The 27861-nt window shown below is 43.6% G+C and overlaps 2 protein-coding genes across 6 annotated transcripts in view; one reads left to right on the forward strand and one right to left on the reverse strand.

The window, feature by feature from the left end:
* Positions 1-156: 156 nt before the first annotated feature.
* On the forward strand, positions 157-14552 carry stk11 (serine/threonine kinase 11). Its single transcript, XM_076097447.1, has 11 exons — positions 157-298; positions 1131-2077; positions 7085-7168; positions 7349-7438; positions 7773-7905; positions 8279-8415; positions 9115-9242; positions 10511-10568; positions 10722-10915; positions 12817-13064; positions 13799-14552. Exons 2-10 carry the CDS (start codon positions 1794-1796, stop codon positions 13026-13028), a joined length of 1320 nt encoding a protein of 439 aa, XP_075953562.1. The 5' UTR covers positions 157-298; positions 1131-1793; the 3' UTR covers positions 13029-13064; positions 13799-14552.
* A 512-nt stretch (positions 14553-15064) lies between these two features.
* Positions 15065-27861, reverse strand: part of cbarpa (CACN subunit beta associated regulatory protein a) — a 14425-nt gene continuing 1628 nt past the window's right edge. The window contains exons 1-12 of one of the 5 annotated variants that reach the window (XM_076097442.1): positions 26709-27861; positions 26567-26635; positions 26179-26359; positions 23587-23658; positions 20899-21044; positions 20655-20716; positions 20383-20545; positions 20116-20296; positions 19875-20018; positions 19175-19373; positions 18840-19044; positions 15065-18760 (exon numbers count right to left, since the gene is read on the reverse strand). The exon at positions 26709-27861 is cut by the window's right edge and continues 1628 nt beyond it. In XM_076097442.1, coding sequence (XP_075953557.1) covers positions 16948-18760; positions 18840-19044; positions 19175-19373; positions 19875-20018; positions 20116-20296; positions 20383-20545; positions 20655-20716; positions 20899-21044; positions 23587-23634 — 2961 coding nt within the window. In that variant the 5' untranslated portion in view covers positions 23635-23658; positions 26179-26359; positions 26567-26635; positions 26709-27861 and the 3' untranslated portion in view covers positions 15065-16947. Of the gene's footprint in view, positions 18761-18839; positions 19045-19174; positions 19374-19874; positions 20019-20115; positions 20297-20382; positions 20546-20654; positions 20717-20898; positions 21045-23586; positions 23659-26178; positions 26360-26461 lie in introns of all 5 variants that reach the window. The other 4 variants (XM_076097443.1, XM_076097440.1, XM_076097439.1 and 1 more) reach the window with 4 other exon arrangements.

The raw sequence follows: 27861 nt of genomic DNA on the forward strand, positions 1-27861 counted from the left end.
TCAATGGGATCAGATTACTTAATGAAATGTAAAAGGCTGAATAGATTAATATTTAAACTATGTATTGTCGGCACTGGGTGACATTGTTCTCGTTCCTCAGTGTGTGGGAGGAAACGCTTTGATTTGACGCATTAACGTAAGGGCTGTCAGTGCGAGTCGGGGGGGGAGGTAAACAAGATGGCGACAACCTGAGTAGCAAGAGTAACACGAAGAGTCTGACATTTTACTGATAGACCCAAGTGAAACATTTGCTTTAACCAGGACTGAATAAAACCTGCAACGATTCATATGGATAAAGGTGAGACCCGTTGTCACAGTAGCTAACTAGTTAGCTCGTTAACTAGCTAGCATGCTAGCAATTTACCTCTGAATCTGAACGGCTCGCTAGACAACGCAACTCCGGTTAGCTCGCGTTAGCGGGATGCATCGGGATCGTTTCTCCGGTAAAGGGACTGGCTTGGCTGTTAGAGCTAATGCTGATTTTGCTATAGGGTCAACATAACGGTAATGCAGTACACACAGATAACCACCCCCGTCCCCTACGTCGTCGCTGCTCTATCGGCAAACGAGGTGAAGTTGGCTAACGCTAATCTTGGCAAAGTTAGCTATCGCTAGCTGGTACTGCATAACCAGCAGGTTTAGCTACAGCTGTGTGACGACGTTTCGGTGTATCCTCCCCGGTTGTCCGTCGTTGGTCCTCATCATCCACGTTAAATCAGTTGTTTAAGAGCGGACTTAAGGGTTAAAACCTGCAATGGTCGCCAAGGGTGTGTACCTCGATGAACAACGTTGTGAGTGTACGTTGGTGAGCTAGTCATTCAAGCAGACGTGCTATGTTAGCTTACCAGCTAACGTTAGCTAATAGTTAACACATTCACTTAAAAACAATTCAAGTGAGCAACTTCAGTGTCAATCGTACCTCACACACGACTGATTATAGCAGGGTGCTGAGAGTGTACTCAACATAAATAACATTCTCGTGTCTCATGTGAACCTCACAGCAGATTAGAAACCCAATAAGGTTGACCGGTCAAGTGTTGATGTCTGGACAGATTGTTTACCAAAGAGGGCTAACTTAGTTCAGCTATGTGTGCATGTTCATTAATGTCTAAATGCACTCTTGTTTTCAGGCACCAGGCAGTAGAAAGCGCGGTGGCATGGAGGACACCTGAGGACGGTTGGACACGTTGGATGGCTCAGTCGACCTCCAGGAGCCGGGCTGACACTGCTGCATGCGTTTGTCTGTAGATCTGAGCTTGGATCCGGTCCAGCTGTACACACTTATGTATCCTGAGGAAACCTGTGCTCTGAAGCATGGACCTTTGACAGAAATGCTGTGCTGCACGGCCTTGAAGCAGGACTGGTCGCCTCTACCTTAGGCTGTATGGTGTTACATTCATAGTTAAGCAGAGAATAGTAACATTTTAGAATCACGATTTTTCTAATTTATGTTCTACTGCACTTGTCACAGAATACACAGTATCGTACACTAACTTGGCACTGGACCCAGCACGTTTTTTTTTTTTTTGCTCCTCTGTTCGCACCTCTTGAGAGAAAAGAGCCCTAATGTTTACAATTTGGGATTGATCTCCCACCACCCCCTCAACTCTCAGGCGTGATTATTTTCTCTCCATGTTAAGTATGTTGTAAGTCGTCTGTATTCCATCTTGTGGAGTTAAAACACTCGGCTCCGTGCTTAAAGGTTACCAGTGGATTACTCCCCGGCAGCAATCATAGCTATTTGTGAACAATTTGCACAGGAGGCTTAAGTTGTAGCTGCCGAACTATCAGTCATGAGTGCCGGCGAGCTGCAACATCTTGACTATCTCAATGAAAATGAACTGATGGAAATGGATACGTTCATTCATCGCATTGACTCTACAGAGGTGATCTACCAGCCGAGGAGGAAGAGGGCAAAGCTGATTGGGAAGTACTTGATGGGCGACCTGCTAGGTGAGGGGTCTTATGGCAAAGTGAAAGAGATGCTGGACTCAGAGACTCTTTGTCGCAGGGCTGTCAAAATACTGAAGAAGAAGAAGCTGAGGAGGATTCCCAATGGAGAAGCCAATGTGAAAAAGTGAGTGTTTTTTTGGGTTTGTCAAACCTGCTTTCTTTGACCATTTATTACCGTCTTTGCTCTGCACTCTGACAATTTAAGTCATTACACCAGTGTCACTAACTTAGATGATGGGTCTTTTCAGTTCGGGAAAGTCCGTCATCCGGAGATGCAGTAGCTTTGACTTGACTGGAATTCTTGTTCTTGATATGAGTTAATTGATTTAAATCTCCAAACTGAAAGTGTAATGACAACGGTTAACTGCATTTCATCCCCGTCCCGCTTTATTAACCGTCAATCCCTGTGCACAACTCTTAACTTGCATTTCAACCTGCAACTGAAATATTTCACTTGAAATCTCACTACTGTAGTTTCACTATAAATACCAATATTATACCTTAATTTCTTTTTTTTACTTCCCTTTCTACAAAAAGCATTTTTCTCATTGAACCAAATAAGCCAAACTTGTGAAATGGATCAGCATTTTACACACTTTTTTTTAGAATAGTTCACACAACATTTCTTCTCTGGCCTCTTCTGGTTGAAGGTTTCATGTCTTTTGCACGTGTGCTCAGATTCACCTGTTCCTCACATGATGTGAAGTTGCACTCGGCACCCCCTGAATACGCTTCTGCATCGTTGAAAACTTTGTTGAAAGGCCAACAAAAAGCTCATTTAGCTTGTATTTCAAAAACTTAGCCTGAATAATAAACGGTTCTAAAGGAAGTAAATGATGGTCTAAAGTATAAGATGTTTCGGTTTAAACGTATAACAGTCATAAACTGACACAGACCAGGACTGCAAAAATCAGCACTGTTAGTTAAAATGTAGGGAAGGAGGGAATACCTCATCTTCATGCGTTGAGTGTACATGCACTTCAGTAAATGGGTCAACTTTTTGGAACAACCCAGTTGTAAACATTGCATAGAAAAGAAACGTGGTTGCTGTAATCGAGGTGAAGTAATAAGAAAAACTTGGTGAACACAGCGAGACTTTTTCTACAAAAACAGCTGCAGTCTAGTGACAGATTATGTTGCCGTAACCAGATTTCTCTCAATACGTTGCTTTGTTTGCACATTAATGTAGTCGGTGTTCTTATAAATCATTGTAACTCAAGAAACTAAAAGATTACAGAGAAGAAACAGTCATTTGTTACCAATAAAAACAGTGATGTTTATTAACACCAGCAAATGCATCACAATGTATCACTTCATTGATTTTATTATGTTGAGCACAACACAGGAACACAATTTTCTCTTTGTGGCGTCGCTGGTAATATAACTCAAAATCAGGCGGTTATCAGATTAAATATCTTAAATAGATGTTTTAATTTGTTCCAGCCTGTCTCTCTTCTGTCTCAATGCCTCTGTGATTTGGCTGTATCACAAGTTTTAATCACACAGTAGTTCATTAAATATTACTCCAGCCTTTCACTGCGGGCCTGTGCTAATTATAGAGCAAGCTTTAGAAAACTGTCAAAATGAGTTCACACGGAGAGAAAGAAGAGCTGCAAGATGGCGCGTTTGTAGGCCGCAGTCAAAACGTCAGCAGAAGAGTGACGAACAGCCCATCGTAACGGCTCAGGGTGAACAATTCTGGAAGCAATGTTGTAGCTTATAGTAGGAACTATAACTTTACTTCAGTCTGTCACAGAATATCGTGTTAACCATTCTAAGATAAGCAACTTAATGTGAAGAAATACCATATTTCCCCCTCTCAGTCTGCAGTTAGTTGGGACTGAAAGCAGTCTGTCAGCAGCAGCTGCAGTTCTCCATCAGTGTCCACACTGGATCCTTTCACTCAGAAGCTTTGAGAGCGCTAGCAGCCCGATGGACTTTATGCCTAAAACGACACTTCAGGTTAAAGTGTGCGACGTGCACACACGGAATTGAAGGTGGAGGTTAAAACAGACAAAATTCCCAAATGCAAACCCACTGGTGTGAGATAGGGGAGAGCCAAAGCTACACCAAATTTACTTAAAAACAACTATATTAATGTTCTGGAGGGGCCAACTCTTAAGACCAGGCCTTAGTCAAATCCAGAGTTTTTGGCAGGACTTAAAATGACTGTTAAGTCAGTCAGTCCCCATGTTACGTGATAGGTTAAGCAGTTTTGTAAAAAAGAATGGTGGAAAAACTCATGTTTAGATGTGTGAGATAAGTGATTAAAAATGTACAAAAATATGAACACAGTAAACAATTTAATAGGGTAGATGCTAGATGGAAAGCTACTTAAATTTAAGAACTGGTCCCACTTCCACCTTTTGTTGTATGATCCTGAAGGGGTCCCAAATATTTCTCATACCATAATTGTTTGTTTTCAACGGTGTTTATTTTTTTTTAATTCTGGCTACGTTTATACGTTTAGGACAAAGCTGCAGTGGTTGGCTACATGGTTGTGTCACTCTGTTAGTAAGACCACAGCAGGGTTCTGTCCGTACGTCTTCCAGCCTGAGGAAGCCGGACCCTCCCGTCTGTAAAGGCCTGTCAGCGAGCGGCGCCGTAGTAGCTCCCGGTCTCCCGTTCAGCCTCTGCTCAGCATTCCTGTCTGCTGAACACTTCCTGCTTTTTACAGGGTTGCCACGGGAATGGGCATGCTCATACCAGCATCGATTGAGTGACGCCACTGCTGTTTCTACGGCAACGCCCCAAAAATGCCATGCCCTTGTTTGGAATGACGCGAATGCAGACACGCATACCTTAAACTAGACTCCGACTCTGGACCGGCACACGGTGTAGATGCAGATTTCGATCCCTTGTAAATGTTGCCACTGTGTGTGGGAGTAGCATATATATATATATATATATATATATATATATATTATAGCTAGCTCTGCCGGCCTTGAACACACACGAGGTCCGTCGGCACACATCTGAGCTCAGAGACTGCAGATGGACTGCAGCAGTCACTGCTTTATGATTTGTTTTATGGAAACAAGTAGTGATGCAGATGCAGTTTGGTTAGCTACATTTCAGGCATGTCGTCTGTGCTTGCTGAACAGCAGCGATGATGTATTGCTTAAAAAGTATGCTATTCATGCTGTACCATATTTCTTTAACAAAGTTTATTTCAGGTTTTTTTTGACAATTCACTGAATAAACACATGTGGACTTGAAGGTACCCCCCCTTCCCCCACCCATGATAACATTTAGAAGATATACAACTTAAACTATGCAAGGAAAGTATGTAAATAAATATACAAGTAATATAAAATAATCATTGTTTAAGAAATAAAAAAGAGAACAATCTGCATTTCAAAAGTCTCGCCCACGATGAGTGAGGAAGTATTTTAGACTCGAATGCCCTTCCATATTTTAATCATCAGTCTGCTGTTAGGTGTGCATGAGTCAGCTGTCTTCTTACCAGTGCAGTGATGCAGCAGCGACAGCTTGTGTGCGTCTGTGCGCAAGCAACAGGCCGACTATGCCCAGAATATCCATTTGTCACGTTTTTGTCACGTTTGTTGAGGACTGACTCGGCTCACAAACTGCAGGGTGATAAAGGACAGAACAGTTTGTGAGATTGCGAAGAAGTAAAAAAAAAAAAAAAAAGGATGAACAGACGATACCTCAGCACTGTTGGGGCTTTATTTAGTTTTGGTACAGACGCTCTCCCTTCGTGGCTTTGACTCGCATCTTTCCAGGAGGGATGGGGAGAATCTCTTTACATGAGAATCATTTTATCTTCTACAATTTTAAATATATTCACAAAGACCAAAAATGCATTCTCTTTCATTTTTGTCAGTGACCGTTGATGTCTTTGACATTGGTTACATAACGGTTTGTCCACACTACGCAGTGATGATGAAACGGTAAAGACAGAACTCTGCCTCGAGCACATGGGGCCATTGTGATGTCAGACAAAGACCGTGGTGATGTCAGACAAAGACCGCGGTGATGTCAGACAAAGACCGTGGTGATGTCAGACAAAGACCGCCGTGATGTCAGACAAAGACCGCCGTGATGTCAGACAAAGACCGTGGTGATGTCAGACAAAGACCGCGGTGATGTCAGACAAAGACCGTGGTGATGTCAGACAAAGACCGCCGTGATGTCAGACAAAGACCGCCGTGATGTCAGACAAAGACCGCCGGATGTCAGACAAAGACCGCCGTGATGTCAGACAAAGACCGCCGTGATGTCAGACAAAGACGACTACATGGGGCGACCTCCAGCTTCCTCACGTTGGAGACTCTAAAAACTTATCTTAAAAAACAACCTTCAGTAACTGCAAACATTTACGATTTTATCGTTTCCCCAATGAAGGACCTTGAAACGTGTACAGAGAACAGCATCTAGTTTTTATTCAATATTCACTGCTGCTAATTAAAACACATAACTGTCATTCATTTGCGGTAATCTGAACAAAGTACCAGTGAGACAGATTGAATCTAAATCTAATCACCAGATTCCTCTCCCTAATTGTCAGGCAGAGCTCTCCTCTGTGTGTGGATGCGGCTCGTAAGTCTGTGGTTTGTTCTTTGAGATCTTCCACATCCAGATTCATTAGCGTCCCTTCTCACAGCTCTGGGATGAATGTTGAGTCTCCCGGGTGTGTTGCCATGCTGGTGATTTAAACCTCGTCTCCTCGGGTTATCTGTCTTTATGAGACCTCTGTAATCGACTGCTGCTACACGCCGACAATATCAAGTCTTACAGGATCATTCCTGCAATTGTGTTTCCAATGAATCACCCTCTACGAGTCTCTTCGGTTTCATTTGACTGGATGTACAAATTTAGTTTCTCGTTAGTAAATCGCAATTTATTTGAATTTCAAAACGGCAACGTTGTGAAATGATCTGAGTTGCCATCAATTCTCGTCCCGGCTCAATATGCAGTATATAGCTGCTCGGTATGCTTCGGTATCGTCCGATACCCAAAGTGCATCCCCAATGAGTGTGGTTGTGCTGATGTATGGCACCTGGCGTTTATCCTACGTTCTCAGCAGACAAGCGGCAGTATTAGATTATACAACACTTCCTGTACGTTGACTGATTGATCTTTTTTTTGTTCTTTTGTATGTTTACAGGGAGATTCAGCTGCTAAGAAGACTCCAACACAAGAATGTGATTCAGTTGGTGGATGTGCTCTACAATGAAGAGAAGCAGAAAATATATCCTTACGTTGTGAATGAGTTGATTTTAGATGTTAGATTTTAATGTTGCTGTTCCTGAGGGTTATTTCTATGCCTAAATATTTCCATTTGTTACCTATTGTCTTTATAATGGGCTCATTATATTAAAGGATGTGTTTGTTTGTTTGCTCTGGTAAATCCCCTTGACTCCTGACTCACGTATATGGTGATGGAGTATTGCGTTTGTGGGATGCAAGAAATGCTGGACAGCGTGCCAGAAAAAAGGTTTCCAGTGTCTCAAGCTCACGGGTAAGAGTCTGTTTTTCTCTCCCCCTTTTCTGCTCCCTCTCTCCCCTTTTCTCTTCGCCTCTCTGCTATATTTAGAACAAGCCTCTCTGCAGCCATTGCTCCGGGCCTAAGTTTAGACTGCAGGGCCTCTGCTGTTAAAATAACTGACCGTGGATTGTGTGAATGTGTGGTCACTGCTGGAAAGCCACTGACGCCAAAGTACGAAGTGATGAAGGTTCATGTGACCACAGTGATAAATTGTTTGATATGCCAATTGTTTTCAACTTGCAGTATGAAACACATCCAGTCTGTAAATTGAATCTGTCAACACCCTCTGTTTCTTTTTTTTCTCCAGGTACTTTTGCCAGCTCTTAGATGGCCTCGAATATTTGCACAGCCAGGGAATAGTTCACAAAGACATTAAACCAGGAAATCTGCTGCTGACCACAGACGGAGCGCTTAAAATCTCCGACCTGGGAGTAGCAGAGGTGAGCTTTGTGCTGCAGCATTGTGTTGTTTACCATCCAGGGGGAAGGATTGTTGTTTTTCCACCACAACGACCAGATCAAGCATCTTCTAATTCCACATCTTTTTAATTTCCACATATTCTAGCTAATCGGTAATGATGCTGCCAGCTCCTATAAACATAAACACAAAAACAAAAGTACTGTTGATAGTAGGAACGGGGCGATTCGTCAACATAATCGTCATCCTCTAACTCAAAATGTTATCACTACTGGTTCTACTGTGGATAGTGTTGCTTACAAAGGAAATGGCAACAAGTTATTCAGTTATTTCATAATTCCTATTTAAACACTTAACTCAGATTCTCACTAATCTTATTCACTCTATATTTTTCAGGCCCTTCACCCATTTGCGGAGGATGACACGTGTCGCACCAGTCAGGGCTCACCGGCCTTTCAGCCTCCAGAGATTGCAAATGGACTGGACACCTTTTCAGGGTTTAAAGTGGACATTTGGTCCGCCGGAGTAACACTGTGAGTAGTCAGAGCCTCAGGCTGCTCGAGTCCTCAAAGAATGCCTTCAATTTCATCAATTTATAGACAGAAGATCTGCTAAGTTGTCTTAATACCCGACAACGGTCATGGAAAAATGCTCCTGCAAAGTGTAGGATTTAGGGATTGAATAGACACACTGCCTACAAGCTACAGAGAGGATGAGGAGTAAAGAGTATACGGACATGTCATAGGAAAGAAAACGCTGTGATTACAATGTGCTTCAGTGTGGTTCTGTTAGACTTTAAAGAACAGTCAAAAATAACTCCAGAAAGGTCGAAACTATGACGTAATATGTTCGTCAACGACCTTGTTTTTGATGAGGTAAAAGTTTTTACTAAAACGGCAAAATTATTGGATTTGGCTCGAATAGGTAGAATGAGATGTTCAATATAATCTGATGACAGTTGATCCAGGACTACGACGAAGGCGAACGACATTTAGAGAGAGAACCTTTTGAAAAGTAATGACTAAAATTACTTTTCGTCATCTAAAACATATTCAGTTGTTTATGACTAAAACTATGAAAGATAGAAATGACTATAACGTGACTAAAACTAAATAGGATTTTTGTCTAAAGAGAGAGACAAAATTTGAAATGGCTGCCAAAATACAAACGCTGGTGACGACTCTTAACAGTGTCAGTTTATGAAACGTATTTTCTGACTCCTTCTCCTTCAGATACAACATCACAACCAGTCTGTATCCGTTTGAGGGAGACAACATCTATAAGCTATTTGAGAACATTGGAAAAGGAGACTTCACTATTCCCGAGGACTGTGGACCCCTCCTGTCAGACCTGCTGCAAGGTGAGTGTTTTAAAGAGATGATGTTTTTACCCATGAGGCCAAATCATACTTTCTCTTCAAGGTGAAAGGATTAATCCATCCAGTGCAGTATTTCTTGTCACTGCAGTCGATGACTCTTGTTATGCATCCTCAGGCAACACCATGCATTTATATCAACGTAGTAGTGGAAGTGCTTTGGTCCAAGTATGTTTTTCGATGTTTGTGTAGCATTGCAGAAGAAAGTGTCGACTGGAAGTAAAAGCTTTGAAATGGAATCGGTCCGGTTTGTCCAGTAGGTGGTGCTGTGACTCTGAAAGTCACCATGACTTCTCAGCATGTGAGGCTTCCTCCAAACTGTAGAAAAGCCTCCTGCTGTTGACGTAGTTTCCATTGATGTGGAGCCAGCAGCGGAATACTAAACATTTCATAGTCAGGCGTTGCTTTTCCCGATTGGAATGCTGCAACGCTTCTGCCCCTTGTACAAACAAACAGAAAAATAGTCTTTTATAGTGAAATTTACAATCGGCTGAACGGATGTAAATCCATGAAGAATGTTGGGAAGATTATGTCTGCACCAACTAATGAAACAGTGACGCACAGTGACGCCTGGTGTTCCAGCTTTGATCCATCTAATCTTGTTGTTTTGCTGTACTTGAACAGTGTCTTAACCGTGAACAGGAAAAAATAAGAACGGCCACATTCTGGTGCCGTTATAACTCGGAGCGCCTGCGTCCCCCATTTTGTGTGAGCGCGTGACGTCTGTGTGTGTGTGTGATGACGCAGCACCTGGGAGATAGTCGGTCCATAATTACACGGTCTAAAATAAGCCCAGTGCCACAAAAGGTGTCCTTCAGCAGGCGCAGCACTACTATCAGCACTGTGCACGCTGCCCCCTTCACTGCCTGCTGGTAGGCAATCACATTATTAGGTCTGGATAGGCACCGCATCACTGCTGCCTTATCACACCGACGTTCTGCTGCCCACATTATGATAATTAAGGGACAAACTCTTCATTACATGGGTACAGCTGTAATGCTCCTCATGTTGTTTCCTTACAGTACCGCATTGACTCCTTAAGCTCTGCAGGATGCCTCGACACACGGTGATGGATGAGACGATTGTGTGCATTAATTAATGTTCCTTGAGTGAGTTTTCCGTCCGTCTGCTGTTAGCTCGCTCGCTCAGTGCGGTGGCCTCCCTCCAGTTTTATGTTAAAACACTTAACAGAACGGTAAAGAGGAGAAATTGTTCAGGATTGTTGTGATTCAATTCACCTTTTCGTTTTCCAGGAATGCTTGAGTATGACCCTGCGAAGAGGTTTTCCATACAGAACATAAGGCAACACAAGTGAGTGATAAAAGTATTCTGCATTTGTCGTGTATCCCATGTAAAAAATAATAAAGTGCAGATTAAAAAGCGGTGTGAGAAGTGTTTAGAAAGCGTAGTTGAAGTCAGATCTGTCATTTACACGCCCATCTCCTCCCTGCCTGTCCCTTCTAGCTGGGTGCGTAAGAAACACCCTCCGTCTGAGCCCCCTGTGCCCATCCCTGCCAACGCAGAGAGCAGGGATCCTTGGAGGAGTATGACGGTGGTGCCCTACCTGGAGGATCTCCACGGCTACACCGAGGAGGACGACGACGAGCTGTACGATGGAGAGGATGAGATCATATACACTCAGGACTTCACAGTGCCAGGTAAGTGTGAGCTCAGACTATTCTTATTATTATGAATCATTATGTGCTTTTACTTCTTGATTTAAATATATGTTGTTTTTACATTGTGTGTTGTGAAAGCATCCGTGGTTAGTGAATGTCTTTTGTGTTGTTTTGGTTAGTTCTCTATTCTCTCTGTTTTGACTTGGAGAAGATTGTAAAACATCTGCTGTCTCATTGTCAGCTACTTCCTCCTTTGGTTTTGTGCAATCAGAGTTCCAGGCATGACGGACATAAACTGATCCTTAAATATGTCTTTTAAAATGTCCAACATAATTCAACACGACCTTGTATAAGGCTGCCTATTACATTACTTATCACTAAAAATGCAATCAGGTAAACTAGGGCTTACCAGAAATTCCCCTCATTCTGTCACCTGATGATAAAACTGAATCATTAATTCTGACATTTTGGTCACATTTGGCAGTTTTCTGTTTGAAGTTTTCCTGTTTTCTGACATCCTGATCCCGACATTATCTTTTTTTCACTTGACACTGAAGCTGCCGTAGCAGCTGCCAGGACCATCCAACTTAACATTTTCCACATGGATCAAAGATCTAATTATAGAATTATGTTGTTTTAGTATTTATTATTATTGTACGTGGACTAGTAGCTTAAATGTCCTCAAAGGTGCAATTTGTAGTACAGCACAGTAAAGCATAAATATGTCGGCAAACTTAAAACACAGAACAACCGAGACAAAAACAAAAGTTCATGATCAATATCTATCAATAGATCCACAGCTGCGTCGATCTCATCCATGCTAGTTGTAGTTTTTCTTTCTGTATTTCTCATGAATGTAGGTCGATAGCCAGCTTCACGTATGTAGGAAGAGCTTTAACCCACCTACTGAGCTCTGATTGGTTGACGGTTTACCAGCTAGGAATGAGTAAACAAGGCTTAGCTGTGGGCGTAGATCCAGAGTGCTGTCTGGAAAAAGATACATTTTATGTCAAATGATGTTTCCTTTAGTGAACTCTGTGTACAAACGTTCTCGGTGTTTACTGACTTTGGGGTGAATAGATGATGACGGCATCTTTTATATTGGATTTAATTTGTTTCGCCGCTCTTCTTTTATCTTTTTTTTTATCCCAGAATTCAGAGCCTTTATCCGTTGCCAGGCAACAGTCGGTAATAATAACTGCAGTAGTCGTGTCGGGGACCTGGAGGTGGTGCTCCACATGAAAACACAAGCAGAGCTGCACATTGTGAATGAAGTGATCTAAAAATAGTGCAGTTGAAATGGTTTTGGTGTGGGAGTATGAATGGTTTCTCAAGGTTCAGTCCCACACGCGCTCAGATGAATGAAATGAAAGAGTCGACGGTAAATTAAACGGGAAGACCGAATGTTTCTCTTAAGCTTTTATTATTCTCCTCTGTGTTGCACTTCTCACAGTGTGGGAAATTATTTAAGAGTTTCTCACGGGCCTGGCTACACACATACACACACACATACATTAAGATGCACCGATCGATCGGCCATGTATCGGTGAAAATCTAAATCTGCAGGTCAGAGATTTAAATTGCACTCGTTGTATCTCCACCCAGACACAGCCACACCTCTGCGCATGAAATTGAAAGATCACATTGAGGTTAGGGCCTATTTTTCACTCTGCTGATTTCCTGTTGTTGTCGGTGACCTGACATTTTGCTAGTGCTGCTGACAAATGAGCTTTTTAAAGGTCCCACTTAAACAAAAACAAAATTTGTTAACAGCTTTTACAGCAGCAGCTCTGTTGTAATTTCCATCCATGTGATCACTCACAGTTTTCCACACTCGTGCTATTACGTCACGCTTGCCGAATGATGCGGCGGTCGAGACGGCACTTTGTTTGAAACTGTGATGGATTTGTTCTGAGCCTGCTGTGCGTGTACTTTTTTAGGACAAGTGGCCGAAGAAGATCTGGATCAGGGGCACGACGAAGACTACAGTCCAGCTCTAGCCAAGCAAGTTTGTGTGAACGGGACAGAAGGGGGGTCTCTGAATAGCAAGGCCAAAGCCGAACGCCGATCCTCCTCTTCATCCAACCCCTCACGTAAAGGAGTCTCTACAGCCAGCAAGATCCGCAAGCTCTCCACCTGCAAACAGCAATGACACCCCCTCCCTCTTTCCTCAGCAACAACCCGCCTGGTGAGTGTGTAGACTCTGAACGAAAGCTCTGAATTGTGTTCAGAGGACGCCTTCCATACAGTAGAGAGAGGAGAAGGATTGAGATAAACACCTACGGAGCACAGATGAAAAGATGGGAGGGACGAGATAAGAAGAGACGGAGACGTAGAGATGAGTATCAGTGGAAGAGGGAATCAGGGAGGAGAGGGAGTGAGTGTGTGTTAATATTCAGAGAGCAGTGCCTCTGACTCACCGCCTCTCCCTAGGAGGTTTCCTATACAGTCACGAAAACTAGATCTGGACTTGTCCGGTCTTGGGGCGTCATTTTTCTATTCTCCGTCAGGATTAATCTAGACGATAACCTTGCAGGGGTTCGTCAGTGGCCCTCATTCAGGAGAAGAAGTGGGACCAATTTGTGCTGCAAGCGTACACACCAAATTAATAGGTTGAGCTCCTCTCTTTCCAGTTACCACCCACAGCTTGCTCATTCAGTCTGTAGCGCATACAAACCAGTCACAGTGTGAGGCTGTTTGTCATGAGCTCAGTGCAGAGGAGAGGCTGTGTGTTCATTTGTTCAGGCGATGACTCACCCTGGATGAGAGAGAAAGTGGGCTGTCGGATGCTTGTATCTCTTTCTCACCCAGTGGACGAGTCTGTCCATGTTAACAAAGTATATGTGCTACGTTAACGAATGAGATCAACTTAAAATACAACCACACCGGACGTCTTGTTATATTCTGTCCTCTGTCTCTCAGGTTGGTCTGTCCCCGTCCTTCTGTGTCCGGAGTCCTCACGGTTGTGAGAGAAACCTGCTGACGTTAATGCCCCCATACCTCCTTGGACCACTGGCCTGCAGAGTCTTTAGAAGATGCGGTATGAGCGACGGGGAGGAGGAGGACAGCATGAAATGTTCTTTTTGCTCTGAGACTGAGGCACTGGCTGTGAAGATGTTTTGAGTTTTTTTTTTTTTTTTTTTTTTTTTTTTTTTTTCATATTTTGGCTCCTTTCAACTCTTGTCATCCACTTCTGTCATCTAGTCAATTTCCCCTCTCCACCCTGTCACCCTCTTAGGAGGGTCAAGTGTTGCACCGGACGTTACAAACACCATCACCCCTGTACCCCACCCATCCAACCCCCCCCCCCCCCCCCCACACACACACACACACACACCTGTTTCTATTACTACTTTTGTTTTTACAGAACCCTAATGGCAGTTTTTAAGACTCATTGTGAAGTGTAAAAAATTAAAAGAGGAAAAAAAAAAAGATTCAAAAGTTATGAATAATTCTATATTTAAATCTATAATGAGAATAATTATAATAGTACTCTACTACCACAAACTGCATGCTGTACAGAGCTGGGAAAAGGGAAAGTGTTGAAGACTGAAGCTTTGAGATCCACCGCTGACCTGTTTCCATTTAGGTTCTTTTCTTTTTCTTTTTTCCAATGAATATTTTTTAATTATTATTTATATAAAATATGTCCCAAACAGGCTATTTTGTTGGATGATCCTTTGTCCTGTTTTTATTTTATTTTTTTACCTGCCCTTAACAAGGTTATTATTTGACGGGAATGCTCCTCTCGTCTTACTCTGATGTCTGCAGCTAGTTTGTAGTCAGATCCTAGAGTATCAGGCCGATGCGGCTGCAGGCGGTGTGCCGTCACAATCGCCTATTTTTCAGCGATGCTGCTCTTTATTGTGTCGATCACATCAGCGGGGGAGCCCCGCCCCACTCTTACGCAGCCGAGGCCCATCGTCAGCCCCTCGCTGGGAATAGATCAGAGAGCAGGTGAGTCATTACTCTGAGGGAGGGAGAGAGCAGCGCTTCCCACGTCAGCAAGGTCGAAGCAGAGATTCTCTGTTCAACGAAACGCACGAGGAAGGATGAAGAGATGTCTCGCGTTTACAGGCTGACTAATATTCCAGCGGTATGATTAGTGTGTCAGGACACCTTCTGTTTCACACAGTACATCAGCTTACATGAAATATGTTACAACAGCATAAAACCACAGGTTGCGTATATAGTCCGGTTTTGCTCATGTTTTTATTCACAAAAAAATGTTTCGGTCCAAAATGAATAAGGGCCTCAGTTGGTCCCACATGGTCTAGCATTTGTCAAGGCTGCGAGACATTTTAATTTTCTGCACTACTCATTTACAATAAAACATGGTCCACTATGATTGAGGACAAAGACATGAGTTTTATAATATACAGGTATTCTAGATCCAACCCACGTCTGTGAAAGGAAAAGGGACACGCGCTACCTGCCATCGCAGTTTCCCAGGTGACATCACGCATAAATAATGTTACAACTATACTGGCACACACAGTGGAGTCCTGTGATTTTAACCTGTAAACACGGAGGATATCTGCAAAGTATTACTTTAAGTATTGGGCTGCAAATATTTTTTATTTCTTTTTTTTTTCAATGCCAACAAATAAACAAAACCAAGAAGGTGTCAGTTTGTCTCTTAATACTTTCTGACTTCCCCAGCCCCTATGTGGTTCTCAGCTCCAAGCCCATTGTTTTTCAACTTTAGATAATTCCTAAGAAATGGTAAATCATTTACTAAAACTGCTGGCCGCTGCAGTTTTTAGAAAACTCTACTCTAATGGGAGTAAATAGTGCATTTTTCAGGCACTATTTTCAGCCGTGGGTTAACGGCGCAGTTCTTATAATGAGAGTGGTCTTCACTCAAAATAAATGAATGTGCCTATTTGTAGCAATGATTGAATGTCACCTGCTCCAGCGACGTGGCTCACCGTTTCAGTTTTTTAATAGTTTATGGACAACAATGGAGAGCTATAAACTAAATCAGGCTTTGACTATACAGGTAATTCCTGATCGTATCATGAATTCATTGTTAGTTTTGGTCTTTTTGTGGGATTTGTTGACAATAAGAAAAATATAGAATATCACCAGACGTATCTTTTATTTAGTAATACGGAGTGAGTTTATTCCACTGCTATTCAGTTTCAACCTCTCCTTTCACAGCCTCAACTCTTTGTCACTGGACCATCTGTCTGAAAGCCTGAGAGGCTCCTATGTCAGTCACTTTACGTATCATCTCCCAGCACTGATGCAACACTTCGCTCAAACCCTGATACCGCCTCCTTAATTATGATGAATAACGGGGACAAATGGTTAACAAAAATCCTATAAAAATATATGAAATATGAGTATAAAAAATCCTTGATGCATGTTATTCAGAATGCTGTGTTGGCTGTGTAGTTTGGGTATCCCATCTGTTTTTACAGATCTGCTGATATGGTGTAAATGACAGGGTTGCGAGCACTTAAGTTATGTTTTTTTACATGATCACTGTTCTTATCGCCAAATACATAAACCTCAAGCTTTCACGGAGACATTTACCCTCGTGGTGATCGAGACGAGAAGGACACTTGAGGATATGGTTTTGAAATGAGAGAAATGGGTGACGGACACTCCATCGTTATCTTTCTTCCCATCAAAGTGCTTTTTGTTTTAAAGTCAAAACTGTACAGTATTCACACACACGTTTGGACATACAGTAGCATGCTGAAAATTCACAGTTAAGTCTGAAAATATTACATTTTTCTAAAGATGGGTCTATATTTTCAAAGCTATGTAACAAATGCATTTGATTTTGAGAATGGTTATCAATAAAAAGGGAGCATCACGTGTCACATGGCGTCACAGTGGAAATCAAGGTCTGAATGGAAATGCTGGAAGAGACTGCTCTTCTGTCCTTTAGGACATATGTGTTTTGATGCGTCAGCTATTTACCCAAATATAAGGGACACAAATGGCCAAGCATCTACATGATGATGCTTGAAGTGCTAGAGACCCTTTTGTTCAAGTCTGTCGTCTATAGATAATGGATGTGAAATAAAGTCGATGAAGAAGATGAGATTGTTAACCGGTTATATGGGACTGAAGCCGGGTGAGGCTGTGTGTGACACGGTGAGCACACGCTCCGTTCCTCCGTGGCCAAGCTTCTCTGCACTGCGCAGGCTGCTGTAGAGCCTCTCTTCAACCGACACGACCAGCTTGTCTGTCAGGCTGCTCTCGGATAGAATAGCTTGACTGCTGTTGTTGTTTCTATTGTTGACTCTCGGATCCATGTTGCTCATCTGTGTAGTGGTCAAAGACCGGCTAGTTGTGCTTCCCTTGCCCTTTTTTGTAGAGACCTGGCAGCCATCACCAGTCGACTCTGTGCAACTCTTTGTTGCGTCGGTGCCTTCGGAGGTTGTGTCGGCTGTACTTTCTGCGGCTTCCTCGGCACCTCCTTCATCTTTGTCATCTGTGCTCTCTTTGGCGGCTTCCTCACAGGCCGCAACCTCGCTGGCTTCCTCATCAGCAGCACTCGCAATGCGCGAGAGTGTGCTGTGATACCTGGTGTCCAGAGGGTAACCGGCGCTGTCGCCTCTCCTCAGCGGCGTGAACCTCTGCCTCTCCAAAGATGGGGAGTACCTACCCCCAGCACCTGACCCTGGGTCGCTGTATTGCTTGTGTCGCTGCCACTGTTTTCGGAGGTGAACTCTGGATCGGTGCCTGGAGCGCAGCGGCGAATTCTGCTGGTCAAAGCGTGGATCATGACGGAGGAACTCGTTGAAGAGAGCGTCTGTCTTCTCGTCGATGCTGTAGTCGCGGCGGCGGAGATGGGGTTTGTGGGGAGTAGAGGACTGTGGGATTGGCTTAATCAGAGGAGACATCAACTGTGATTGTGATTCTGGAGGTTGAAGGGATTTCAGAAGCTGATGTGGTTCTTGAAGTGTAAGAGACTGGCTGCCAGTTTGAGATCTCTCCTTTAGTTTCTCCTCTGTGCCGTCCATCTCATCCTCCAGCTCCTCCTGAAACTGCCTGGCCTCGACGCTCTCGCACACTGAACCTTTTCTCCCAGAGCTGGTGAAGAACAACCTTCTCTCAGATGCCGTCTTCACTCTCGGAGCTCCAGGAGTCCCAAAAAGCCGCATTTCTTCTGGTGCCCTGGATGGTGCTTCAATGGAGGTGTAGCCGCTGTCCATCTGGAGGAGTTTACGATTCCCTGCCTCACCCTCTCCCCCAGCTCCACTTCCCACCTCATTGTTCCCACCTGACGCCCCTCTGAATCCTCCCTCCAACATCTCTCCCTCGCCTTCTCCTTCAGGCTCATCGTCCAGGTCTTGGGACAAGCAGCTGTCCAGGCCAGAGCGAGCTCCTGCACCACCATGGGATGAGACGCTGTCAGCATCGCTGCGGATGGACTCCCGATCTGTGCTGCTCTGGTCTGAGGAGGCGTATTGCTCTAGAGAGGCTCGCAAGCTCCAAATGTCTCTGTACAGGGAGGGAGGAGCCTCCGAGCTCTCCTGGCGAATCATGAAGGAAAGGGATGAGCCTGAGCCGGCCCTTAACCTTGCCTCAGCTCCCAACACCAGCTCATCTCCTTCATCTGCCTCACTCGTTTTCCTCACGTCCGATGTCTGTGTGTCTTTAGTTGTATTTAACATGTCTTTGAACCTTTCCTGTACAGCAGTTCCTTGTCGTACCGCAAACAAGTCGTCATCTTCTACCGACTCTAGCTCGACTCCCACTGCTTCTGTTCTTGTACCTGCACCGAACTTTGTTTCTACTCCTGTCCCATTGGCTGTTGCCTCCTCCTGCCTCTGGGCGCGACAATCATTTGTTGGCGAACAGAGATCCTCTCCTCTGGGGCCGCTGCTACCACCTAACTCCACCGTGGCCTCTGGTTTTAACCTGCAGAGATGGAAAACAGTTAATCATTCTTTCTGGGAATGTCATGGTCCAAGTCATGGGGTTATGGAAAGGGATGTACCTGCTGAGGAAGATTGAGGACATGAGTACAGTTTCTGGTTGAGAAAGAGACTCTGCAGAGAGGGACTGGAGGCCACTGGTCAGGACAGGGGACTGTGGGAACGACTCAATGACCTCATCTCCGAGGGACAAAGAGTCGTCGTCGGTGTGATCAGTGGTTTCACTTGCTGCTCTCTGTCTCTGGAAGGGCTTTCTCTTGGGGGATCCTAGTAGAAATACACATGAAAAGAAAGAATGTCTACTTGATGTTTTTCACCTTTACTATATATATTTTTTTGCCTTTTTACATCATTCACTAATCTAAGCTTATCATCTATTTATGACATTTATCCAAACCTTTGGCATCCAGGCTGGCAGCCCGATGACTGCTGTCAAACTTCCACTTCCTGAAGTAAGGCCCTGCCCCCTCCAGACTGGCATGACGCCGCAGTTTAGAGAAGAAATGTAGAACTGAAGTCTGTCCCGGAGCTTGAGTCGACTCTCCTCTCATCCCCCTTTCGCTCTCAGCCTCTCCCCTGTCCCCGATAGCCTCCATCTGACAGAAGAGATGAAGGGAGAGGAGGACAGAGGGAGGTGATGAGACATTAAGGAGGGTTGAGGCAGACCAGCTGAGATGAATCACGACGGGCAGAAGCAAAGCCCCTCAGGGGACAGCAGTTTGTCATAATGTCACTCAGCTGCAGTGATGACTGATGTCACAGTGCATCACTAGCTTTGAGCCGGTGGCAGCTGCTTTTCACAGCTCTGTTTATGTGTGACACACATGGATCAATCCTCACTGAGGAATCTATCTGTGCAAATGCATTTCTGGATCACAACTTTACTGTAAAAATAAACATTTAGTGGTTTGCAGATTTTGAGGAAATGTGTTCTTTTCATCTAAACAAAAATGTTTCAAGCAGGAACTTAAAACATGCACAAAAAAAGCTGTGATTGGAATCTTTTCTTACAGACTTTTTCTGAAAGTCCTGAATTGACCTGTAATATGCAATGACCATTTTATAGCTGTCACAAAGTGGAAAAAGGTTCAACTTACTGTCTGGGACCATGACTGCTGTGCTTTCATGGCGGATGAAGCCTGTCTGGGGCCCTGGTCCAGTATGGTGGAGTGGTGCGGGTCTCCAGGCAGACCTCCGCTGAGGCTGAGTCCCACCCAGTCAGGGACTCTTCTCTCAGTGGGCTGGAAAGAGAAATCAACGCAGGGAGACAACAACAATGAGGAAACAAACCGGATTTGGTGACATTAGTGAGATAAATTACAGTCAGTGAAAAGTTACCTGGTAGATAGTGAGGGGCAGTTTGGGAGCTGCGGTCTCATTGATGTTGACGGTGCTGCTCTCTGTTGAGTCACACTCCATGATGGTGAGGATCTTCAGGTCACACGGGGCCGGAGGCAGGTGAAGGTGGGTCAGCCGGGCCTTTTTCAGGTGGTGGAAGTCTCCCTCAGTCAGAGTGTACCTGAGAGAGAGGACGAATCATTTAATCTGATTCCACCGACAGCTCATCCAAATTATAATGTAAAATCACCTGTTTATTAACTGTACCTGCGTCCTTTGTCCTGGGTCGTCTTCTCCTGTTCATAAAGTGCAGATTCATTAAATGAGACTCTGCGGCCGGTAGACCCAGTGGAGACAAATCGCTCCGACTCTCCATCGTGACAGCTGGCAGCTGAGAGAGCGTCGGATTCATCCAGATGAATGGTGATCTCTGAACGACAAAGAGAACAAGGACGAAGCCAGGGAATGAAACGACGTGAGTGACGACAGCGGACCAGAAGAGATGTATGTATGAACCGAAGAAAATACACAGCTCTGACCTTGGGTGGGCTGAGAATCCTCAGCATAAGTGGTGTTTGTCTTCTCTGGGTCATCACTCGCTCTGACAGGAGGAAAAGATTTTTACTCTTTGCAAGTGTCTGGTCACGTCACAACTTTCAACGTCAGATTCAGCACGACTTTAACCCACTGCTCTTACAATCACGTTGCCTCCTGTAATCCCTGCGTGTAAAACCAGGCCTGCAAAGGTCCCACACAGTGTGTCACCTAGCCGGGCGCACCCACCTGGAGTAGCGTCGTCCACCCAAGCAGCAGCGGTGACAGAAGAGGAGCAGCAGGGAGAGCAGGACCAGCGTCCCCCCGGCAAAAACACTCAGCAGCACCAACAGCAGCACATAGTTCTCCACCTGGCCCGCCGCCACAGGCACATCCTGAAAAACATAATGTCCTGAAATTGGAATTTTGGATATTTTGAATTTTCCTTAAAAGTAAAAAATAGATCTCAACCTTTTCTTGCTGTATAAAAAGCAGATATTGACAGAAAATATAATGTGGCATTAAACATATCGGCTTTCAAAACCAGTATCAGCCAAACCCTGGTACCCTCTGTATTGTCACCGTTTTCACTTTAATTCCCATGCTGTATTCACATGTCATTGCTGGAGCTCGTAACTCACTCCTTAAAAGCACAAAGACATATCTCTGTTGTCATATTTCGCTGTTGTGAGCTCGCTGGCTGCGTTGGTCCTGCTGGGGCAGTAATTGATTCTTCTCCCTTTGAGCTTCACAGCAATGAGGAATCTCTTTGTCGCATTACGCTGCCAGCAAATCCTCGTAATATTTAATAAGGAGAGAATTAACTATTAACTATGAACTATTTCTTGAGTCCCTGCCTCCTCACAGTGATTCTTATCCACACATACACACACAATACTGCTTTAGTCCCTCTGATTAATACTCTCAGTCTTGGCTGAGTGAGCTTGGGGATGCTAATCGAAACGTCAGCGAGACCCTTAATTCAATCTCCCAGCTCTTCTCAATGAGGGGGAATTGAGGCCTCCGCAGGCTAAAAATGGAAATCGGAGGAGGTTGCAGACGCACATGAGCAATCCCCACACCAGACTTTCCTGGCTTTTCTTCCGATGTCAGTTTCACCAGAGAGAGAAAATAATTGGGCTCTTCTCACTGTCACAAAGGGAATATTCATCTATTGCAACATTTAGCGTTACATAATATATGAAAAATGTTAAAGGTTGTCATCGTGCACAGATTTAAAGAAAACTGAGACGCGTGAGAAGCTCCTCACTGAGCACAGGAAGACCTTTAGATGATGATGATGGCCTTAGCAAGAGCAGCATCAAGGTCATTAACGGTCATTTGAAAATTGGTTTGTGCTCCTTATACAACTGTAGAATGAAACATTCGTTAATTTTTTATTATAAGGCCAAATTACACAAACTGCCTCCTTATCTATGTTCTCTACTGACTCCTAAAACTCTCAGTAGCTTCAACCTTCACCAATAATGTGTACGTCATTCCTCAAACCTGCACTGTTTTAGGTGAAAGTGTTTTTAAAGTTTTTGCTTCAGACACACTTTAAACTAGATTATTTTACAGCATGGAAGGAGTTAAAAGGAGGATTAAGGACTATTTAATCACTGAAAATTTAAAGTACAGCTCAAACTCAAAGCCTGCTGCTGACTGGATGTACAGACACTAAAGGGCTGCAACTAATGATTTTTATTTTCATTATATTGTAATCTGCCCATTACTTTCTCAATCAAACGTTTTGTCTGTAAAATGTCAGAAAAGTGTGAAAAAAAATGTTTGCAAGACTTTTTATTTGTTTGCTTTCTCCAAATGTCTTGTTTTGTCTGACAATCAGCTAAAAAACAACAACAATATATTCTGTTAACAGCAGCAAACAGAGAATGTTTGACATTTTGATTGAAAAATGACTGAAACAATTAATCTTCTGTCAGTCGACTAATGGAGTTGCATTAAAAAAACAACGTGTTTGTGTGTGTGATAAAGACTGTGTTGGGTTGACTCCATTCACTGTAAAGGTGCTTCCGTAAAATAAAGCATCAATCAATCTGTGTCAACCTCAACCGCAGGCTCAATCCAACAGCAAGCAAGTCGCAACATGGAGGAGGGACTTTCTTCGTATACAACCAGATGACGATTTCGTGCGTTAGAGCAAATAAAAATACCCTTTTCCCCCCCCTCTTTTCATTCAACCTCAAACCTCAGGCCTGAACATGTCAAACTAAGTCCCATGTCATACAAACACACACACACACACAGTATATTTTCACATTCATTAGATGTTATCGTGGCCTACATTCTGCTGAAGCCTATGGGGAGATACAGTATAATGTGTTTGAAGCCGTATACGTGTGTGTAACATGCACACCTTGATAGACACACACACACAGAGAGAGCTTGTCAGAGCATCTGTAGCTTAATTAAATCTGCTGTTTTCACAAGCTCAGCCAAAGAGGAAGAACAACACGGTCAATCAGCTTGAGCAGCGAAGCCTCTCGCCAGTCTTTAGGCCATGCTTCTAACACACACTCTCGAGGGATGCTACAGTCCATTCTCCCTCCGCACAGACAGCTTTAACTGTCCGATAATCACCTCAGCAGGCTCAGATATCCTCCTCGGCCTCCAGGGGCTATATGGCACACAGATCCGACATCAAAATAACGCCCCGTTTTTGAGTAAAATCCCTTTTGGATTCAGATCAAGCTTTCCCCCATTACAGGTCCTGCTGGGATATAATACCTGTTACTGGGACAGTGTGGCGTTAACTCACTGCTTGTACCTATTTGTGTGCTGCTTTTGGCTGAGGTCCAGTTCAATCTGTAAAGTATTGTGGGAGAGTTGTCGCAGACACCAGCTGATGTGAAGGTGGGGAGACTATAGTGTTGGTGGACACAGAGTGGGAGGGGCGGACGTAGCGGTACTCACGGTGGAGTGCTCTGTCAGACTTGTCAGAACAGGCGAATCATTGCTCATGGTCCAGGTCAGCGTGTGTGAACCCTGCAGAGGATGGAGACAGTGAAGTCAGACGGAGCTGCTGATTCTTTCTCGACAATAACGACGGTTTCTGTTATTTCATGCGGAAAAGTCAGAGAACAGGTGAAACAAATCCTGTGACCAAGACCAACAGTGAGATTATCCTATTTTATGCATATGTTATAGACCTCCATTGTTTAAAAAAAAAACACATCAATGAGCCACACAGTTGCACCAGGTGACATGTTCCTTCAACGCGATGAATGTGGGCACTGTAGTTTATTTTGAATGTCACACAAACGTCCTGCTGCAGTAAATAAGCACCACTTGTGTATTAGTCCACGGCTAGACAGCCCTCAACAAAAACATGATTTCTTCCTATTCCAGCAACATTTGATAAAACACCTACAGGTGGGCTCACACAATCTCACCTTTGCCAGAGGGAGATGTATTCAAACCTTGTCTACGCCAAAAACAAGAAGAATTGTGCTCATACTTTTTGTGCTGATTATTGACTCCTGGACTCTTGCTATTTAGTATTAGACTTCCAAACCCCCAGGAAGAGACCTTGGAAGCTAATTTAGCGACCAAACCGGGGAATTCAAACTTCCAGGTTCTTCATGTGATGTCATGACTGCATAGACTTACATTGAGAGAGAGAGACATCTGTTACTCAGTGTAACTAATTGTGTTTTGGTAAATCAACTTTCCAGTACGACCACATGAATAGCTCTTAATTAAATCAATAGGTCCTAAAATACACTAATAGCCAAATCCAGAGTTATTTCCTTCCTCCGATCATATGAATGAGCCAGAGAACGAAGCTGGGCCGAGTAACAGAAAACAGTAAACTGTTTTTGCAGACTGTATACCTGCACCTCATGACAAGTAAACTGGTCCTCTTGTTTAAAACTGCTGTAATGCCCCATTTAACATTGAGCACAGTGCATTAAATGTGTCTAAAGATTCACTGACATCTCCTGAAGAGGGACTGTTACACACACACACACACACACATGAACAATATCACACAATAACCAAGAATCTCTCATCTCAGTCATTAGACGACAGTCCACTGTCTGTAAAATAAGACGGAGACAGACAAAGAGGGAGAGACGACTGACACATACTATTATACAGAGTGCTTGTGTAACATCAGGCCATGAATGCATTCCTTTCACATAACACTGCCGCACATTCCCTCTCCATGTGAGAGTCATATTTTCTGTAATATATCTCATACCAACAGCTCAAGGTAACACTGATAAGGACAACGCTCTGAATAGCAAGAGCACACCAACAATAGAGAACCACACTCACTCAGATCATGTTGAAATTTGGTAACACTTTACATTTACTGAATGGTTTACCACTCTATGACGTATTGTAAGCAGATATGGTCGTGTTTAAGTGTTTATTAATGTACATTATTTGTCAACCACTATAAACATATTAAAATTGTGTATTATTACAGCTGTTATAAACTAGTTATAATAGGGGGACTTAAAGTAAGAAAATAATTTTAATAAAAGAAAAGAAAACACTGTCCTCTCTTTGCACACTGAATCACAAGCAGTTAAAATGGTTTAAAGCTACCTTGGAAAATAATGTAATGGTCTATTTGATTTGATTTGATTGTCCAAGGTTTTAAAAATGTCCTTGCTGGTGGTCTTACATTTTCCTTTTCTTTCTTATTACGACCTAATAAAACCACTAAATCCACACCTAGAGCATTTAGCATGTTTTTTCATAGCAGAAGCCAATTTGAATGATTTCACTGACCTGTTACAGAAATCAACCAGCAATCAATTCTACCAGGCCACACTCAGCTATAGCGGGTTCCTTTATGCATTGATGACATGAAATGTGTAGCATAATATATATAAACTTGATGACATGACATGACAAACCCATGGTGTGAAGCCAAACAGTGTTCAATCCCACATAAAGCTTTATTTTAAATTCTAATTGAGGTCCAAGTGTTCCCAAAAAAATACCAAATATATCAGGCAGATAAAATAATAAATAATAAAATGTGTTCATATATATTATTTAATATTTGTTTCATTTTATAAGTATTCATTGATTCATAATAACCTTTTCCTATTAGTCTACTTTTAACATTATTATTATTATCTAAGAAGTAACCAGAATACAATTCTGACACCGACTTGTGGAGAAAAAAAGAAATCCAAAGTGTGTGCGTGTGTGCGCGTGTGTGTGTGTGTGTGTATATATATGTGCGTATGTGCGTGCGAACGTTAGTTTCGAGGGTGTCATGACATGTTACATCCTCACATCATCTCTCGCTTTAACCATGTACACCAGACAGACAGATGGACGATGCGGCTCAGACAGACGGACATTCACATACTTTCACTCCATCAGCAGATTGTAATGATGTTTGTGATGTTTACACCCTCATAAGCACCATCAGTTGGCTGAAGGGAGGAGGAGGGAGGAGGGAGGGAGGGAAAGGGGTCACTGCATATCACCCTGACGTGTGACTGGATGATGAAAGTCTCCAGATGTGTTGTATCTTACGGTCTATACAGGCGGTGTTGAAGCAGCTCCCCTCCGCTCTGTGCAGACTGACTACAGCGACCCGCTGCAGCCGGCAGCGCTCAGCAGCAGCAGCCTCAGCAGCAGCAGCAGCATCTTCCTTTCTCCTCCGAAAACCCGCCGATCAGGGCTGTCCCGCATCTCTACGTCGTCTGCTCTCAGCCTGCGGGGAATAAATCAAGATTAGTCACACAGGAACCCCGCGCTCCCCGCGCGTCAAACAACTCTCACTGAAAAAACTCCGATGAAGCTAGAGCCGGCTCACCTATCACACATCTTACAGAATGAAATAGTAACACATTACACCGCGAGTACCCCTGTAGGTCCGTGAACTGGTCCTGGTTGTGAGTGGGACGTGGATCGGACTCACCGGGCTGTAGACTCCGTTTGAAGCGGCGGTCCACAGGCAGCCTGCCCCGTCTGCATACTTTAATTTGGGCTTCAGATGAAGACTGTAGTTATGAATGAAACCACACGCGATTGGACACACCCACCGCCCGCTCCCTACTCACCACGTGACCAGCTCTGACGGTGATGGTGGTGGTGATGGTGGTGATGATGTGAGATGGAGGAGAGAACCTCATTCACAGCAGTTGCTCATGAATGGCAGCTGATGTGAGAGCAATTCATTGGTTGGCTATCGGATTTTTTTAATGTTGGGGGGGGGGGGGGGGGGGGGGGGGTATGCTGTCGATCCGGACATGATTCATATTGTAATATGTTCCATGTGCTGTGTTTGAGTCTGCCTCTGTTTCTTTGTTGCGCGACAAATTGCAGAGAGATGGGTGTTGTGGACGTCTTTGTAATCTCACGTTTCACCACCTGGCGGCAGCGTTGCACTGTTGTTTTCAGGTTGAACACACTTTAGGCGGAAGTCCTTCAGTTCTTCATGCAGCTGTTTTTTTTTTTTTTTTTTTTCTTTTTCAAAGTCAGATACAGTCAAGACTCCCTGCTAAATAATAAATAGTTTGAATTATTTTTAGATAATATAACTTGTCCAAATGAGAGACTTCACTCCATAAGAATGTGTTGATCCCTTAATATTGTTATCTCCTCAAATGCACACTGTAGAAAGATATGTTATTCAGGACAAACATATCTCTATATATACATCATCAACCTGCAGTCCATAGTGAAATGCCTTGTTGTGTTGTATTTACTTCAAATCAGGTTCTTACGTCCTAATACATGCAACAATGAAATAAACTCTGTTACTTTAAGATAAATGTTTTTCAAACCCTAGATCCAACTCTAGTGGAGCTGACATTGTCTTAACATACAGAATCATACTAATATAATGTAACAGATTGACTGATGCACCTCCATTTTGGGCACAGGTTTAGCCCTCTTTGATAATTTGAGTTTAGTTATTTAATTGGACTCACGACAAATGCAGCTAAAGGCATTCAGTATGACCAAGATGACCCACCAACAGCATTTGTAATTTGATACGTTGTGTGTTTACTATCCCCTGTGGCTTCTTGCACCACGAAGATTCTCTACACTATTTGCACTCACACTCCAATCCAAAAAGGCTTCTTGCAACCATCCCCTCTGCAGTCTACATTCTTGAGTCATGTAGAAATGAAGGAGTTGCACAAATGCAAGATGTGTTCGCTGTAAAGGGGCAGGAGGTCTAATCTGCGCCTGAGTGATAACAAGCTG

The sequence above is a fragment of the Anarhichas minor genome, unplaced genomic scaffold (assembly GCF_050575085.1).
Source record: "Anarhichas minor isolate MPS153535 unplaced genomic scaffold, ASM5057508v1 ptg000024l, whole genome shotgun sequence".
NCBI lineage: Eukaryota > Metazoa > Chordata > Actinopteri > Perciformes > Anarhichadidae > Anarhichas > Anarhichas minor.